Source organism: Leptosomus discolor, chromosome 11 (genome assembly GCF_034619465.1).
Source record: "Leptosomus discolor isolate bLepDis1 chromosome 11, bLepDis1.hap2, whole genome shotgun sequence".
Lineage (NCBI taxonomy): Eukaryota > Metazoa > Chordata > Aves > Leptosomiformes > Leptosomidae > Leptosomus > Leptosomus discolor.
This window is the reverse complement of record NC_141401.1, coordinates 8,155,893-8,175,488: the sequence shown is the minus strand read 5'-3', so window position 1 is coordinate 8,175,488 and position 19,596 is coordinate 8,155,893. Positions and strand designations below refer to the sequence as shown.

Here is a 19,596-nt window from a genome sequence, read left to right as displayed (position 1 = left end):
TTGGATCACAATGAGTGATTTAAAAAATATGGCTTGCTACTTCATTAGGTCATTGTCATGCAGTATTTGTATATTTCCATTTCATAAAAATACAATTTTCTTTCAGAAGAATCACAGACAAATTACATCTTGAAAATTAATAAATAAATCTTTATTACACTCACCCTTAATAGGACTATTAATATGAAGGAACTCCAAAATTAATTTATTCCTTAGCAAAGCTGTACTGACAAAACTTCATACTTTGGTAGCATTCACATTGCTACAGTCCTTTCCTGATGCCTACTCTTTCTTAAAGGGGAATCACAGAAGGTATATTAAATACAATCTTCTTTACAAGTGTTATTTCAATTGACTGAGTCATAAGTCAGCTGACTCAAAAGTTTCTAATTTTGGTGCAAATTTCAGTGTACTCAAGGTCTTTGAGCAGCAGTTTAGCATTAGCCCCAATAATCTTCCAGTCCCAAGTCAGATTGGACTTCTTCATCCTCTCTGTTAAGTTTTTGCAGTAAATGCTCTATACAGATATATTAAACATGTGACAGAAGAGCCTGGTGAGCCTCTAGGAAGCCTATGGGCCAGGTCACTAAGAAGCCCTTCAAAGGCCTTTGTACCCCTATAAGCAGTTCTCTCCCTGAAACTGCCAGGATGGACCTCTGAATCAACGGTATCGCTCCTGCTTTCCTTTGTATTTCAGAGTTTGGCGTAAAGACAGACTTGTTTATGCCTATGAAGGGAAAGTAAGAAGCAAAAGAACAATAATTCAGCTAAGGGCAAGCCTTGGTCATTATTTGGACCACTAGGCAACAGGGTTGAATTATGGCTTGCCATGACAGCACCCTAAATAACTGTTAGCTGGAAATACTAGCTTACATTACAGAAACAATTACAAGAGTTAACCATTTGGAAAAGGAAAACATGCTGCCGAAGAACTGCTGTTCAGCCACTGCAGTTCACATTCCTCAGATTAGAATAGAAATTTCAAGGGGGAAATAATAAATCAATCCAAGTTTATGTCCAAGTAAAGCAACATGTTTTCAGGATAGCACGCAACAAAACATATGCATATTTATGTTGCCGATTTGCACAAATCCATTCCCGCAGGATGAACGTAATAATTGAAAATAAGAGCACAAACGGCCACTTAAATGCCTAAACCCCAACTTGAGTAATTGTGCATGCAAATGCATACGTATTTTTCAAGCACAACTGCATCCTTTCAATCCTGACAATCTGGATCAAAATGGTTTCTATTAGCATGATTGTATATGCATTTACACTCATAGAATACTGTATCATTTGGACCAGAGAATTTTTGGCAAACCTCAAAGCAACTTCCTTATTTAGGCTTAGATCAGATTTAAGCAAGAATTAGCAGTGACAGAATTGTGCATGGACCACAGCTAGTTTGTGGACAATTAGAGCTTGCTACATATATGCTCTTTAGGGACCAACCATCCCATCTGAGTCTGTGCAAGTAAAATTATGGTTTCAGAGCTGCCACATGTGTTTCTCAAAGATTAATAAAATACTTAGGGAAAACATGCAAAACAGAAGGGGTTTGATTGCACTTGAGTGGTTTCTTTTAAAGTCGCTCTGTAGTTAGCAACATCTGCTGCAGACCTAGTTGCCACAACTTCTGCCCAATGGCTTAAAACCAGCAACTCCCAGCATTCAGAGGCAACAGGTTCAGAAGTTACAAAAGAGCTATTTTGCACTGGCCCAAAGGTGGTACAGTAAGCAATACCTGAAAGTGAAGTAGGTAGTTTGTTATGTCACTTCGAGATATTTTAGGACAAAAGATAAAACAAATAAATTGCTGCCATCAGTACACTCAATCATAACTGATAAAAAAGTGAGAGGTGTGAGCACTAGCAAAGCCAGTTCATTATAAATAACAGCCCTGAGCTGGGCTTTTGTTTTTGAGAAGAAACTGTGTAATGGAAAGATATGCTTGATTTGGTTTATTTCTGCTGTTTACAACAACAGAGGCTTTTTCTCAATATTCACCTTTTTATTTACATTCCCAGCTGTATTAGTGTTAGGAGCCTAAAAGCTCAAAGCCATTGATATGGACACTATTTGATTTTGAGCAGACTGTGTGCTGGATGGGATTACATACCCTCCAAATCTGTCTAAAGATAGATAGAGCAGTTGCACAGTTCAAGGGTGCCCTCACCTGCATGTCAGGGAAAGAGTCAGAAATTATTGTGACTTAAGACAGTTAGTTCTTCTCGACTGGAAAGTAGCATGTGCATGAGACCAGACAACATATTCCCCGAACATGAAGTTATTTCAAAGGAAACTCTCTTTGTGTAACGTACATGTTCTGAAGGAGGGAAAACAACTATTCTCCCACTGCCTTCACTCAGAAGACTTCCATGTCTGACCTTTACGCTTGTTTATAGTGTGACACCAGACAGGTAAATCAGCAGAAGGTTTGGCTACTCTGTGCAGATGGTTCAACCCACAAAGTGTCAGCTGCCTTTCCAGAGATCCCAGCCTAACCCCAAAGATTTTATTCTCGTCACCTAAAAATATCGAAGTAAAACATAGATTAATCTCAATCTCCCATAGCCCCGTCTACTCTACTTCTAGACTTTGCAATCACAGGTATACTCCGGACCTGCTTTGCCTAACGTTATAACCATCTAAACATAAAATTCACTATTAGCTCAAATGTAGTACTAGAGATTTCTATATACAGACCAAGATCTGTTAGAGACTTGGACGAGAGACCACCAATTTTTTTTCACGTCACCGGAGCAAGGATTTAAAACCGTGACAGTGTAGAAGTGACTGATTAGTGCAATAAACCACATTGCTACATAAGCCTCTTCCCCTGCCTCTTCTCATTTCTAAATGGTATTAAAATAGTTTATGGGTGTTCGGCTGCTCCACATTTTATGTCCTCTTACGTGTCATAATCATTACAGGGAAGACAGAAAAATCATCACTTTTTTAATCTTTGCCTTTTGTTTTTATGTTAATGACCTTTTGTTAGCTAACAGACAATGAATACAGGAAACGTTCCTCAAGAAGTATGTTTTCATTAACGTTATTACTGTTAGTGCTGGTAGAAGGCACCATGGATCAGAGCTAGAATTGGGAACCAATTTTCTGCTTTAGGCAGAGTTCAGTGGGGTCAAGTATCCTTGGGAGAACTGGTACTTCCCTCTCCTTCAAAAACTGAGCTTATGAACATTTTGGGAGAAAAATGACGGAACATGGGGGACAGAAAAGGAAGCTCTACTGCTAGAGATGCTGTCATGGGATGCACATGGCAAGAATCCTTGCACTCACACCTTGTTACTGTCTGGTGACTTAAAAAAAAACCCACAAAACAACAAAACTAGCATTACATGAAGATACTGACCTGATTGTGGATTGTTATATGTATTTAGAAATAAATCCTTTTCCCTATTTGCATTCTATAATATATACACAGTAGAATATAGCAACTCTTCTCCAACTATTATAGTAATTATGCCTTAAGTCCTTGTCATTTGTGGCAGACAAATGGAAGGAATCCAAAAGGTGAATTAGGATATAGAGTATATTGTTCACTACCACTTCTTTGTGTTCTGCTTCCCCAGACAGGGAAGAGTCCTGTGGGGTATAGTGAGACATATAACCATTTTATATAAGGACCCAACTGCTTGAGAAATTCAACAAGACAGTTCTAAAAGGCCATGTAAAAGTTGCTCAGCTCTACACAATTCTGAACATAGCACAATTTCTATAGAATTCTACAGCATAAATTGTTACTATTCCCATGCTGTAAAATACCATCAGAGTTACATGACAGTCCCTGTCAGGGATACGGTATCATTGAGCTAGGGTGTGTTCAAACACTAACTTCACAGTTTTGCAGTAAGCATAGACCCAAGGTGCACCATTACTGGAACTCTTTTCCTTGCCAGTCTTACCCTCTGCCTCCTCCCTCCCCTGCCTAGCTCAAACCTGGGCTATACGACTTCAAACGCTCTTCAGTTTTTCTACCCCTCAAAGACTCAGAGCTGCTTTGCATCATTAAAATGGTGCTGTGCCTTTTTTCCCTGACTCCCAGCAGTGGTGCCTGTTAGGCTGCAGAAGAGGTTTTGATTTTCACTCTTTGTCATTCCAACGTTGACTCAATTCTCTGGTTTTCATTTTCTTGATGCTTCTGTGGGACTTTCAGCTGGATTTATAAATTAGGTTGGCGATTTGCTGAAATCACTGGAGCAAAATTTGCCCATGTAATTACCCCAATTGCATGTGCAATCATACGAACCATGTGCACAGGTGAACAATTCAACTTCAGCTGGTCTGCTGTAGGTACATTTTTGCACAAGTAATTTTGGAAACATAAGCCTTCAAATGAAGCTTATTTTTGCGGATAAGCCTCTTCGTCCTATTTCTATGAACGTCACTTTCAATTGCCAATCCGTTTCTCCAATCCAAGACCATTATATATCTCTTCTCCTATCATAGTACTTTTGCCAGCTTTTATTGTTACATTTGAATAACACATTCCAAAGAGAGGGCAGAGAAAAGTGAGAGAGAAATACAGAAATAAATAAAAATGTTAAAAACAACGTTAGCCAAAACACAGCACTAATCCAACACAGAATTTTTTAAAAGCAAACTCATGGAAAAGCAGCTTTACACTTGCATAACTGAGCTCCAGAGTTTTTTATTCATAGGCTTTCAAAAGGAATTTCTGTGCATATTTCACAAAAAATGATGTATTTTAATACTTTAAAGGGTCTGAATGGTCATATAAAACGTGAAATGTCACCTGGAACTCCAGGGATGTCCAGTTTTCAGGGCAAAAGAAATACTGCCTAATTTATTACACAGTATAATATATGAAGGTATATTACAAGAGACAATAACCTTCATTCCCAGGCAATTTCAGTTTTCCAGGTAGTGTGGGTATTGCAGTAAAGTACTGGACATTCTTCACTGCATCTATAAAAGTGAAGGTTTTACAATTTCATTTTGTGGACTTCTCTTTTCCTATCCTATGAATACCAATCCCATCTCTGAATCTGTAGCTTCCAATAAGCATTAACTTGGATAAGCAGACTTGATCTTGAGATGGGTCACCAAACCAGCCCCTCTACCGGTGATATCGGCTCATCTCTAAAATATTTAACTTTGATATCAGTATTTGACACCTACTACAATTAGGTAAGAAGTAAAATCGAAGTTCAGAGTAATTATATTTCTCAATATATGTTTACCTATGCAGCCAGCTGTGTCAAGGTTTGCAGATACCTAGATACCTCCTGCAAATTCCAAGAAGGTATAAAGAGACTCCTGATTATTAATAAAATTCTCCAACTCCTGCATCAATAATACTGAGGTATCCTTCACTAATCTTCATCAGATGGTTATAGAAGTCATTGCAGCAGGATGCTTTCCCTATCCCAGGATGTAATACTCAAGGAGAGCTGTAACTACAAATCTCACACCTCCATGAAGAGCAACATGTGGCCAGGGCTGAGAAGATGGATTAGGCTACATGAGAGTCAACAGCTCAGCATCCTTATCATTTTCACCAATCCTAATGCATAGGCTGTGCCACTAATGCATCAGTTCCTAACAAGGGCCCAGCTGCTCCTTGCCTGTCTCTATAAAGAGTCTATCACTGACACAATGGATATAGGAATAATATACTACAAAGGGGACTCAAATAAGAGTAATAACAAACAAAAGGAATAATAATATACAATTGAGCTAACAATAATAATATAATTCAATCATTTCATTAACTGCTAAAAGCTAGCTTTGTACACCCATCTCCTGGCTCCTCAAAATATCTTCAAAGGAGCACACACATCTGATTATGAACTCCCATCGTCAGTCATGAAAACGGACACGAATGCAAAACAATTCCTTTCTGAGCCTCTGGAACATTGTGTTCGTATCTAATATACATGCTAACTTGAAAATACAAGGTAGTATCTATCTCAAATTAAATAATTTTCAAGGCTAGAATCTTTGTTTAGTAGTCCAAGACAGTAATATCACTGAGCCTGCATCAAATGTTTTTTGTAGTGAAATTGCCAGGTGACCTTGCATCACCAGCATAAATTGTATCAAAGAGCCAAGGGAGATGCACTCAACCTATGGGCTTCATTTGCTGTTTAAGAGCTTCACAAAGACTGCACATGCTCTTGCAACTGGAAGACTCATGAAACAAGGGACAATGCATTAGATCCTTCCAGTTCTTAATATGGCCATTAACTAATTAGTTTTCCTGGCCATTTAGGAGAAAAACATTCTCCGTTCTACTGGAAAGCAACAATACAGTACTTTCATTATTCAAAACTCAATACTTTCATTATTCAAAACCCGCCTGGATGCAGTCGTGTGTAACCTTCTGTAAGTGAACCTGCTTTGGCATGGGGGTTTGGATTAGATGATCTCCAGAAGTCCCTTCCAACCCCTACCATTCTGTGATAAGAAACCTGCAGGCAGGAGAATGAGGTCCCAGTCTTTAGAGTTCAACAAACCCTAGGCCCTGTCCATATAAAACTTTCTACTGCTGGGGTTTTTTTGTTCTCTACCAAGGCACAGAGATAGTAGTGCAGTTCTCTGGGCAATTTGTCAAAAAACAGTAGTTGTGTTGGTCTGTTTTTAGGCTGGATACTGGGACAAGCAGTTATAATGCATATAGATTGAGTACACTCTCTGGCCCAAGCTCCTGAAAGCACATGGGATATGCTGGAAGATAAAAAGAATGACAGCAAAGCACCCAAAATTTCAGCTGATCAGCTTCTGGGAAACAAAAGCACCAAGCAATAAAGCCAACCATTGACACAAAGCTGGTGCTGAGTCGCATAGACAATGATATCACACAGGCTCCTGTTTTAGCGACTCAGCCACACAATAAATTAGGTGAGGGTGTTAGAACAACAGCTGGCTGCTAATTAGTCACAGCCCCCCTCAGCAGGGTATCAACAAAGTGGCAGAGAATATCTCAAGTAAATTAAATTTTAAAAAATCCTACTGCAATCACTCCCCCAGCAGACCCTTCCTTCATCTCCCCTCTCGGCTTTTTATTTATTGTAATTACTTTAGTAATAAGATTTGTTTCCTTGTTATTATATATATTACCATACAGAGTAACAACAACAGCAACAACAAAATAATAGCTGGGAAGAGTTATGTGGCTTATTTATCTCCTTGGCTGTTATTGGGCCACTGGGTGGAGAGAGCGATGAGGAGGTGGGGGCCTGGGAAAAGCAGTAAATAGAAGAGAAAGCATATTCCTCAGGAGCAGAGATGTATGGGGGCATATTTACGAAGGAGGAAGCACTGACAATGAGTGAATAGAGCTAATAACTCAGGGGGCCCAGCAGCTCCAGCTGATAAAGGAAGGAATAAACAATCCTGCATTGGAAGCGCTGTCAGAAGGGAGAGTCCTGGGGTGCAGCCGTCTGCATGTGGATGTTTATCACAGAAGGAGAGCCAAGGATGGGCTGTCACATCAGCACAGCGCAAAGGGCCTTGGTTGAAATTGGAACACCTCCCACAGCACAGACGGAGAACTGCACAGTGCCGGGCCAGACCCCATTTCTGGGCCCACCAAGGAACAGCTTGCAGAGACGAGAGGTGAGGAATACTGAAGCTCATATGCTTGCTGTGCACACACCCGCCACATTTACTACCCTAAGCTCACAAATTCATCACTGCTTTCTTAGTGGAGGGCAACAGAAGTAACACCTGAGGCACTAAAGCAGCAACTAGCTGAGAAAACTTCTACTCTGCTTGGGGAATGTTAGCCCACACTTCATATGCACTTCCCAGAGCCACATACCAAGCCAGTGTAGATGCTCCCAAAACTGGTACCTTCATCCCCTCTGAGGTCTCGAGGGAAGTATATGCACTTCCTAGATCTGATACTAAGCCAGTACCGATGTCCCAGAACTGGCACTTCCATCCCCTCTGAGGTCTTGAGGAAAGAGTCAGTAAAAGCAAATATGCCACCTTACAATGTGCAACTCAGAGCACAGCCCTTACAGACAAGTAAGGGTTGAATCTTTGACGAAATGCTTTCTTGTATCCAAGTATACCTTGGCTTCCACACATGTCTACCCAACTACTTTTGGTATGGTGGTGCCACTTTAGATGAAGAACTTCTGATGACAATGTGGGGGAAGGACTCATGCAGTGTCTGCCAAAGAACAGCAACACACTAATCCTGTAGTACTTCTCTCTCCTAAAGACAAACTCTCCCACTGCATTAATTTGAAAACTCTTCTTTCCCAGCCTTCCCACATCTCTGCACTATCCTTAGAGAAACACACACATCATAGACTAGCTAGTCTGGAGACAGCCTTTGGAGTGTGTTTGCAGAGTTCATGGCACCAATTTAGTTACGCAAAGCCAGATTCTGAGAATTAAACTCCTCTTCAATCCTCTGACCGCAGAGAAGCAAGGAAGAGAAGGAGCAGGAGGAAAGGAGGGATGTCTGCATTTATACAGCTTTGTGTGACATCATCTCAAGACTTAATCCTTGAGGATGCAGTTCTGGACCATAAACTGGCCATTAGGTTTTTTTCCTGTCCCCTGTCAGTTCTGCCCCTTATTGTCTAAAGAGCGCAATGTCTCAATGTGGGAGAGTAAGCATTAATGTAGAAGACAAAAAAAAGCCGTATATACAAATAGTGCATTTTGGGTGTAGAGATAAATGTGCTTCTCTCCTCCTCTTAAAAGTGTCCTTCAAAAAAACCAAAGGACCAGGTTCCAAAGAATAAGTGGGTGCACAGTCATTTTTCCCTCTGTAACTTTTGAGAGTGTTCAGAGGAAACCTGTTCTGGAGGATATTATAGTGGACCCTCTCCATTTCAGTAACTGTCAATGTAAAACTTTTCTCTGCTGGATTTGTGGAAGTAATGAACAAAGGCCCATAAGTAAAATGGGATGGAATAAACAGCCTAAATAAAGTGGGAGTGAATGTCAGTGGAGAGACAGGAAACCCAGCACATCACCTGCCTTACCTTTGAGCAGCAGAAAAGCTTGCTCAGCCTGTGTTATGGGTGGGCAGGTGCAGGAGGGAACAGGGTGTTTTTACACCAGATAAAGAATAGTCCATGGCTATAATCCAAAATGCAAATTAGGATTTCTTCTTCCTAATTGCTACTATGGTTACCCCATGGCTTTGAAGAAATCATGCAGCTCCCAAAAAATTCATCTTCCTTGACCAAAAAAAAAGACTCCGCAGCTCTCATCTCCACTGCTTGGTTCGTTTATAAAATGCATCAAGTTCTTTTCAGTGAAAAGCTTCTTTGATTCAACAGGAGGGAGGGGAGAGTGAGAAAAGGGCAGACAGAAGAAAAGAAAGAGGAAGTGTTAAAAGGAAGTAGAGGAAGAAGGTGGCAATGTAGGACACAGCCACAAACTCTGAGAACAGTGATATTGGCCAGTTACGGATTTGTCAGTGGGAAGAGAATTTCTGAATATGCAAAACACAGACACTCCACGAGCAGTCTGCATGTGAGGGATTTTTAAAAACAAAATCATTTCCCCAGGAGCTTCCATCTCTTCCTTGATCAATGATGTTGCAAGGCTGATCATTTTTAATGTAATATTTCTGGGAACTGGGGAGGGGGGAAAATGGTCATCAAACAGGCACAGTTGGCAAGCATCGAGTTTTAGCATTTGGCATCATTTATTACTGCTGTTTGTGGTGATATAAATTAGGTTATACTGATATAATTAATAACCCTAAATTTAGGTGTAATAAATACCAATATTTATCTAGAACTGCAGTATCTGAAGAAGTCCAGCCAAGACCACAAAATGTTGACTGCCGTGTTGTGACTGTGAGCAGACGTGTGGGAGTGCCAGGTGTGTGTAGAAGGCTTGCAGGGCTGAGCAGCTGCTGGGGAACAGCCGCACGAGCAGGTTGCTGCCAGGAGGGCACACAGCAGGTGCACACAGAAGACAGCGTACGAGCACATCGCAAGTTCGCATGCAGCTGCACGGGCGTGGGCACACACACAACTCAGTGCTCAAATGTGTGATAATGAGTTTACGTGGAACAGCGTGGACAGCAAACAGTGTTCTGTTTCTTTAAAAAAATGTCTTTTTGTGCTGCTATAATTAGGCTTTTTACAAGTTCCCTTACTGAACCCCGCTTTCCAGATTTTCCACAACTGTGACTGTAATTGACCTAGTGTCAGGGTACAAAGATTTCACTTGAACAGATGAGTTTTTTTAAAGGCAATGCAAAGTTTCACCAAAGGCTACTCTGCACCATTCCTTATAAATCTAGAGTTTGCAGAGAACAGTACTTTCCATGTTCTACAGGTTAAAAACAAGCTTAACAGCAGTAGCTCTAGACTGAAGAGAAAATGCTCTCGGTATGTATACTTCAGTCTTCATTTAAAACTGCTCAAAGGTTATGGTATGTCTTATCTCATTCCCTAAGGAAGAAAACAGCCAAAAGGAGGGGGCAATGACCAAGGTCTCATAGTCCATCAGCAGCAGAACCAGGAAGAAAGCACATGTCTCTCGCTCACCGACTGCATTTTTTATCGCTTTCCTAATTAAAATAATACTCTTCTTCATGGATTCTCCAACAATTAATAGAGATTAATTCCTTTTAAAACTTCCCTATTTTACTACGATTTAGTTTAAAAATGGGCTAGAGGTACAGGTCAAGGTAGTGAGCCGTAAGACCGAACAACAGTTATTACTTTGGATTCTAAATAACGACTTGTGCAAACTAAGTCAGGCTGCAAGCACACTTTATGTTAAGTATATGGCTGTCACTTCAGACTGATTTACACTAGTGGTCTTGGAGATTAAGATTATTTTTTCCTTGTAATTTATAGCCAAAGAAAAAAAATTAAAACATACAAATAACCACACCAGGTCAGACCACAAGCCTATATGAGGCAGCATCTTGTCACCAGCAGTGGTCAAAAGCCAGCATCTGGCAGAAAGTATAAGATGAACTTAATGAAAAGCAGTGTCTATAATTTAAAATATATAGCCCTTATCAGATCAGATGAATATTATTTGACAAATCCTACACCTGAGTGCTGTTCAGGATGGAGCAAAACAGTCAGCCACACACAGCAACACAAATACTCTCTGGGTTGAACAAAGCCAAATTAGCTGCAATATTTGGTAGTGATCTATATTTTTGTGCGATTACAACCCCTCTCACACATGCACACTTACATCACCACTACCTTCATTTAGCACCAGTGACAGGGCTGCAAGACTTTCCATCGCTGACAGACAGGAACGGATTCTCAGAGCGCTGACTGAAGTGAAAGGGAGGGTAGAGAGCTGCTTCTCAGCTCAGCCACACGCAGCTGGAGCATAATCGCATTACTGCGGTCCTATCTGTGTTAGAGGAACGTTCTCCGCATGTAACTTTCAGATCGCATTAACCAAAGCAAATACCAAGGCCCTGATCATCTTGCTGCTGCATGAGGCTCCCAAAGTGTGATCATGCGGTACCCTGCTGGGATGAGCACTCTTCCACTGAGCTGCACCTGCGGCAGGGAGCCAGCTGGGGAAGGGGCACAGCTGGGTTGCTGGAAGAAATCCTTTGTAACCACGCACTGGCATTCGTCTCTGTGACGGGAGGGAAGCGTTATGCTCACCCCAGCACACAGGGCTGGGGAGGAGGGAGAGTAAGGAGATTCAAAGAGCTGCCAACAAAAAAGAATCCAACTGTTTCTTAAATAAAGTCACTGAGATACCAAGATGACTGCAATAGAGGCACTGAAGAAATCCTTGTTTCACAATAAGATATAAGATCACTGGTTACCACACGTAGGTCTTCCCAGCATCCAGCACAGGGCCAAGATACATGTTGGCCTGGACAGTGGATATGATGCCTTCAGTATGTCCGGTCCTCGGGGGGGGGGGGGGGGGGGGGGGGGGCGGGGGGGAAGTGTGAGAGCAGAGCAACTGGTATAAAAGCAGAAGAAAACAGCAGGTTGCGATGCTGGCAGAGTATCAGGCACTCCAGCAGTCTGTTCGGGAATGCCTGGTGGGACTTGCACAAAAGGGATTGTGAATTTCAGGGCAAACAAGTTGCTTCATGAAATGGGGAAATGAGGTCATAAAATGGGGTTTAGAGATGTAAAAAATATTTAGGAAGTATCTTCTTACAAGGTCGATGATGGGCTACAGACCAGCTTCCTCAGAAAACAGTTTCACTCTTAACAGTTGACTTGAAAGATAACACAGTTTACTAGAGCATTTAAACTTGAACAAGCTGGAACATTAAGTAGCCAAACAAATCTGCATGTGCACATACAGACATTAAGGGCCTGAAAGCTTTTTGCGTTTTGCAATGTGCATGGTTATCTCTAGCAGACCACCAGTAAATGTGAAGCCTAGAACAGAAGCATTTCGTTCAATGTAGGAGGACCCAAGTCTACTAAAGAAGCACGTGGGAAGAAATAAGAATAATATCTGGGCCATAGGAAACTTCACAGGAAAAAAGTATTTAAGTTAAAGCATAAAGAAATGGTTCTCTCCCTTCCCCAGGCCTCACGATCCATTACAGAGCCATGACCAAGTCCCTGTTCCCCTGCTCCTATCCCACATGCAAGGCTTACCACACTTTTTAACTCATCACCAGATTTAACTACAGTTTTAAAGTCTTCTGCACCAGGGAAGGGAAAACACCTTCCCGTGTGACCCAAGCCCAGGCAGTGCACTTCATCCAGGTGTCACCAAGAGCCACGTCCTCCCTCCTGAGGGCCCCTTCTCTGCTACGCTCACTCCTGACAGCTGGAGAAAAAAGGTCAGACATTCCCTCCAGTCCTCCATCTGCTGGAAACTTTAATTAAGTGCAGTGAAAGGAAAAAAAGAAAGGGGGAAAAAAGCCACAACCTTTCTTTTTTGCTTCTGCTGTCTGAAAGGATCAAGGAAGCATTTGGTGTCAACAGAGGCTTCGAATACTCTGGGGCAGTATCCAGCTACTCTGAACAGTCCTGCTAGACTACTCATATGCTCAAGTCCTGGGAAACGTAGCAGCACAAAAGCTATGACTGTTCATAGTCACAGGCTAGAGACTGTCAGAAAAACCCAAGCCGCTCTTTGCTGAACATCTCTTCCCAAATGAAATGAATTAGTTTAGAACCAAACTCAACTCAGTTGTTGCTCAGGATTATTTTTCTGTTCCTGCAGGTTTTATGTGCACCACCTGACACAGAAGCAGATAGGAGAACGTAGCTTTAGAGAAGTTATCCCTCCATACTCTGCTATGTGTTTCAGAGTCCATCTTTCAGCTTCAAGATTTGTTCAGTGATCCATTGCAACAAGCTGGGGGACACGAGTGTTGCCAAAATCTGCAAGACCTTCTCACTAAAATGCACAACTCAACAGTGGGATGCGATCATAATGTCCTGAATCAGATACAGGACTGACAGTTACTAACCTACAGCCGCTCCATGAACACCCAATGAAGTGAGCAAACTTCACCGTCTGCAGAGATACTGGAGATTTTTTCCAGCAAAGTACAAGCCTACTTTATCTTAGTGCACCCTTCAAGCCTTCAAAGATAATTCCTCTTTCACTGGCTGCATAGCAATATTTATTTAATGTTAGCATATTAGGAGCAGAGCTGTACTTTTTCCAGTCATGTACAGGGACAGGGAAGGCAAGATAGTGTGGGTGGGCAGGGATGGCGTAAAGGCAAAGAATGCAAAAGGAATCAGTATTTTCCAAGCTCAGATTCAGTATCTCTTAGGAAACATGTGGGAGGGAAGATTGAAAAGGAGGTGGGAGAAGGAGGGAGCTTCACTATATGGAAATATTTCCATGAAAATGTGAAAGTTTAACAGATCCTTACTCATCTTCCCCTCCATCAGGCTATACAAAGCATTAATTAAAGCCAGCTATTCCCAAGTATATCTGTCTTGCAGGTGAAGTCTGCCCTGCTGCTTTAGCAGAAAAGATAGACCTCCATTTATCAAGGAAGATCCTGTTTCTCTGGCACCGCTAACACTCCACTGAGGCAATTGAGAGATCTTATGGCCACATACAGTACAGAATCACTCACATCTGACAAATGCAAGAGAGCACACTAGGCTATATCTCAGATTCACATTTTCTGTACAGGATTGATAACAGGACAAATAGAACACAAGGCAAAGGGAATTCTCCTGACCCAAAACATTGAAGACGAGACCAGCTAGGTGCGCAGGGCTAAGGCCTGCAGAGAAACCCAGAAAAACTCCAGAATAAGTACACGTCACAACTCACTTGCCATTGATGACTCCATCAGGATTAAGCATGGGGACAATCTTGAAAATAAAACATTTCCTCAGGAGATCAGCAATGGGATCACTGCTCACAAGGAACTCCAGGGTCCCCTTCATTACCCAACTGGCGTTGCTTTCACCAGGGTGAACACGGGCCATTAGAAACACATAAGGACGATTGCCTGTAAAACAAAGCAAAAAAAACCAACCAGCCTAGACAGGACTTCTCTTTTAATAATATCTTTGCAAGTGGTTTTTATTCCTTTTTCATTGAGATAACAACCCAAAGTGTATTTTAGGGAAAATACACCCCTAAATAGTTCAGACATTTCCTGAAGGTGCTATTTGCCAACTGACCCAGGTTTGATCTTCAGAACCAGCACGTGCTAGTTTCATCCCTATCCCTTTTCTTGATTAGTCTATGATACCTTACAGATATTTACATGGACCATTAGGGGGCATTTTGCATGAGCAGATTCCTGCCTGTCAAAATGGCACCAGAATACTTTCTGGCAATTCTTGAAAGTTTGATCCTATCAAACTGCACTAAGGTTTAGAAGGGAGCTAGAAATTATTTAGTTTTCTAAGGTCCTGCTACACTTTCAGTATTTCACCGTTAACAATTGAGAACTTCCCAAATCTCTAAGCAGATCTGTCCACCTGTAAGGGCTCCAAGGACATGTAAGCTGTTTGATCTCTGTCAGTAACCTGTGTTGTAGGGTCAGAATCATAACTATCAAGTTAAACTGATATAATTAAAAAAATACATTAATATGTTAACGAGATAAGCTGCAGAGGCCGAGTACTCAAAACTAACCATCATTTCAAATCCATCCAACAAAAGGTAGAAATAACAATGTACATAACTAAGACAGTCTGTTACTTTTGCTGGAAAGTTTTCAGTTTTATTATAACATAGACGCAGACTCGGATTTGCAAAGCTGATTTTCAGAAGTTGCAACTGGAAGAGTTCAGATTTTTCTAGCAATACATTTGGTGTGGGAGACATAAGCAGTGGGAATTCAGTGTAGGGAAAAGGGTCTGGGGGGTGCTTTCTATAAAAAAAAATTTAAATATTTAAATCTTACTAAACACTTCATTGATAAGCTCTACTGAACTGGTTTCGAAGTAGGCTTGCAACTTAAGAGAGAAAGTTTCCTTGTTATCAGATATGTTATTTGCTGTTCCTGTGAAAATGCACCCACATTTGGTCTAGCTATAAGTCTCCAAAAAACTTTCAGTGTACATATGCTTTGTAAAGATCAAGTTTGACAGCAGATTCTTTGAAGATTCCATCTGTGCTGAGCATACTCCACGGATTGGCCAAGGAAACAAGAGAAGGCAGAGGGAGACACCTGCCAGGCACAGAAAATAAAGGGAAAGGACAAAGAAATTATCTGTCTTAAAATGATTCTTTTGTGAGCATTCACAATCTCAGGCCATTGTCACAAGTCAACCTGACAGATTTACTTTAGTGGAAACCATTATCTGTCAGAGCATCACAGTGATGCCAGGATAGGTTTGTCCTGCTCTATCAGGAAACGTCAGAGCTCAGTCTCTGTTCCCTTCTGTGAATTGAGGGACCCCAGCTGACAGGCTTGGGAGTAGTAACAGGACAGAAAACAAGACCAAAGACATCAGCTGAGTGCCCTTGTAAACAAATGCTGAACTAGCAAGTTATCCGTCTTTGCCCTTAGCTCCCAAAGCTGTCCTTCAGTTTCCAAATCCTTTATTAACCACTAATCAGTTAACATGAAGCAGGGAGGCAGGACACCATGCTGAAAAACAATCAAAGAATAAGCACTAATTTTTCTCCTTAACTCTATATTCTGTATAGTACTGCTCAATATGTACATTACAGTACAATTTAGTTACATCTTTCAGGAACGCACTCAGATTCGGAAACAATTACCCCTCCACACTTTCACGCTTTCCTCTTAAGATGTTGGTGGGCACTAGAAGAGTGACTTGCACTCTCAGCTCAAAGAGCTCATACAGAGCAATCATATTCTGGTCCAGCAAAGGAACTGGAACTCTGTTTCTCAATAGCCATATATTAGTCTTATCATTCTTACACCTTACCTTACCGTGAGGTTAGTATATTTTTACCGATGTGCATACATAAGTGCCTAAGACACTTACGGATTGCAAAAGATTCTTGTAGCTCCTGCAGAACCACTAGCCATTCTGATTTTTTTTTTCTCCAAAATCAGAGTACACAATTTCTGTTCTGCTCCAGCTAGTTGTGCAATACAGTCTACCTTAGTAATGCTTTAAAACAGCAACAAGCAAAAACTAGCTTTCACGAAGACATCAGCTGCATTTTGCCATTTCCAAACACTTTCTTCTTTCTCCCATCATCATGATTTAGTGCTGTTTTGCAGGCTCATTGCTGAGCTAAACCTACGGGACTGTGCTGTTGTAGCTGAGAATGAGGCTCTTGAGGACTCCTAATGGACAACAGCTGTAAATAGCACAAAGCAAAATAAAACATGTTCTCTTTTGCAATTGATGAATACAGCTTTAACCACTCTTATCTCTTCCGTATATTGGGAGAGAGCGCAGCATCTTAATTGAGAGGTTCTTTCCTCAGTCAAAATAAGAAAAAAGAAACTCTAAGCAAGGGCTTTCTCATCTTAGAAATCCAGGGAAGTATGCCATAATTCTGCTAATTACAAATAGCATGGGACTGGCAGAGACCTGAGTTCTGTTCTTCCTCTCAAGGCTGATCAAAGTCAAACTTGTCTTACTTAGATTCAATGTCAGAAAAGCTTCTGGGGTTTCCAGATCTTTAAAGCCAGGAAATGAGGGGTGGGGGAAGAGACCAGGCAGAGATCGTCTACACTGTTTCCCTGTGGGCAAAAATGAAGGGGCCCATAGCCAGTAGGTCCAGCCAAGGAAATCTCTTTATTCCAGTTAAAGCTCCCTTTAAAAGCTCCCCTCCTGACAAGCACATCCACAGTTCTGACATCCCATCCACAAAGGAGTCATAGCGAAGGTATGTACCAGCAAGGAAACTGCAGAGCTTGTCAACTGCCTGTTCCCTTCACAGAAGTCATAGCAGCCAAATCCGATATCCAAATGCTGTGCTCCACCCCAGACTGCACCCAGCGTGAAGACTAATGAAGCAGCAAATAGAGCAAAGAGCTGACAACATGGTCATAAAACTTGTTACCCTTGAAACACCTGGGAGACAAAGATTTGACTCTATGGCAGGCAGGAGTCACTACAGCATATAAAGACCTGGACAGGCTAGAGAGTTGGGTGGAGAGGAACCCAACGAAGTTCAACAAGGGCAAGTGTAGGGTCCTGCACCTGCAGAGGAATAACCCCATGCACCAGTACAGGTTAGGGGTTGTTGCTGGAAAGCAGTTCGGCAGAAAAGGACCTGGGAGTCCAGGGAGACCTGGCCAGCAGCTCAGGGGAGGTTATCCTCTCCCTCTACTCTGGCCTGGTGAGGCTACATCTGGAGTATTCTGTCCAGTTCTGGGCTCCTCAGTTCAAGAGAGACAAGGAACTACTGGACAGAGACCAGTGGAGGGCTATGAAGGTGATGAGGGGACTGGAGTGTCTCTCTTGTGAGGAAAGGCTGAGACACCTGGGTCTGCTTAGTCTGGAGAAGAGAAGACTGAGAGGGGACCTTATCAATGCTTATAAACATTTAAAGGGACAGGACAGGACAAGAGGCAATGGGCACAAACTGGAGCACAGGAAGTTCCACCTGAACATGAGGAAAAAATTCCTTACTCTGAGGGTGGCAGAGCACTGGAACAGGCTGCCCAGGGAGGTTGTGGAGCCTCCTTCTCCGGAGATATTCAAAACCCACCTGGATGTGACCCTGTGCAACCTGCTGTACGTGAACCTGCTTTAGCAGGGGGTTGGACTGGATGATCTCCAGGTGTATCTTCCAACCTTTAATATTCTGTGATTCTGCGATATCCAGTTACTAATAGGTCTTGAAATTATTGTGACAGCTGTGATAAACATTAGAGCTCATGAAAGCAGCAGACAGCAGCACTGGCCAGCCATACTGAGCACTCCAACTGGCAGGCACCACTCAAGATTTCGGCACTCAGTTCAGCTGCTTCACTTCATTCTTGACTTCCAACACCCCCATAGACTGCAGCCCTGGCCAGACCACCTCAGTACTACCCAGCATAGCTTGCTGGTTTACACTGATGTCCAGCTGCCCTTCTCTCTGTGCTGTTTCAGAGCTCCTTGTACTACCTCCTGTGCCCCGCTAAACCTATCTTCAGGACACACAACCGCAGGTTTTCTCACATACATACTTCCAGGCCCAGAACTGAGCTTGTCTTCAAGATCTTCAGGCCAACAGTTAGGCAGATCCCCCCCAAATTTTGGGAAAGCTGCCAGAAAGCTCAGCTTAGCCACTTATCTCTACAAAGCCCACGTGATAGATAATCTTCTGTGGGAACGTAAATAATAAAAAGAGAAAGGAGAGGAACCTTTTCATGCTACATAAAGCCTTATCCAACAGATCATGTCTCATTACACTGTGTTACATTTCAACATGCCCAGAATATAACATGGCACCAACAATACCCAAGGTGAGAGATGAAAGCATCACTGATTCCTCTTACAAAACTTTAGGCAATACCTCTTTAAGTAATAATTCTATTAATGTGTCACCTGCTTCCCATGTCCCCTTCTCTTCACTCACTTTGACTGTGAATACACGCATGAAAATAAGAGTTTTGTTCTTCCAGCACTGCTAACTTGCTGCTTAATCTCCTGCCTGTTATAAGGATCCTCCTCTAGTCATGTCATCAGCAAGGTTCTCTAAGGGATGCCTTTGATGTCACTAGTCACGACATCAGTTGGGGAAAGAGCAGCCTGAAAGAAATGAAGAAAACCCCATTAACACAGCAGTGTCCCTCATCAATAGGAGCACAGAAAGGAAATGAAATGCCGTTCCAGATGCCCTGACCTGGGCTGATGTTCTAAATTATTTCAAGCTGAGATTGGAGCCATGCCATTTGTAAAGGGTCAGGGCATTGAAACAACACAGGGCTAGGACTTTATAAAGAGTCAAAAGGAATTATATACAGAGCATGTGAGAAATTCAACCTAGATGCAGGTCTTGACTGGAATTTTTCTGGCTGCGCTTCTGCGTAGCTCTCTTCCCTTTACCCCAAGCCCAGGGCCATTAAAACACAAAATTATTTTTTTCCCTTATGCTTAAATACGGCATGACTTTATCATGAGCATTACACAAATCAAAGGGTCAAGTTTACCCCAGGACATAGTAGACAGAAACTAAGAAAGCTAAACTCTCCCTTCCAACTTAGTTAGCGGTGGTCACTACAGGGTGTTCTGTGAGTCAAATGACAGGTAAAGAGGAGCA

The 19,596-nt window shown here is 42.0% G+C and overlaps 1 protein-coding gene across 1 annotated transcript in view; it reads right to left on the bottom strand.

Annotated features, from left to right (window-relative positions):
- The window catches only part of AGBL1 (AGBL carboxypeptidase 1), a 272,595-nt gene that overhangs the window by 160,713 nt on the left and 92,286 nt on the right, over window positions 1–19,596 (bottom strand). The window contains exon 18 of the mRNA XM_086471611.1: window positions 14,233–14,413. Coding sequence (XP_086327737.1) covers window positions 14,233–14,413 — 181 coding nt within the window. The remainder of the gene's footprint in view (window positions 1–14,232; window positions 14,414–19,596) is intronic.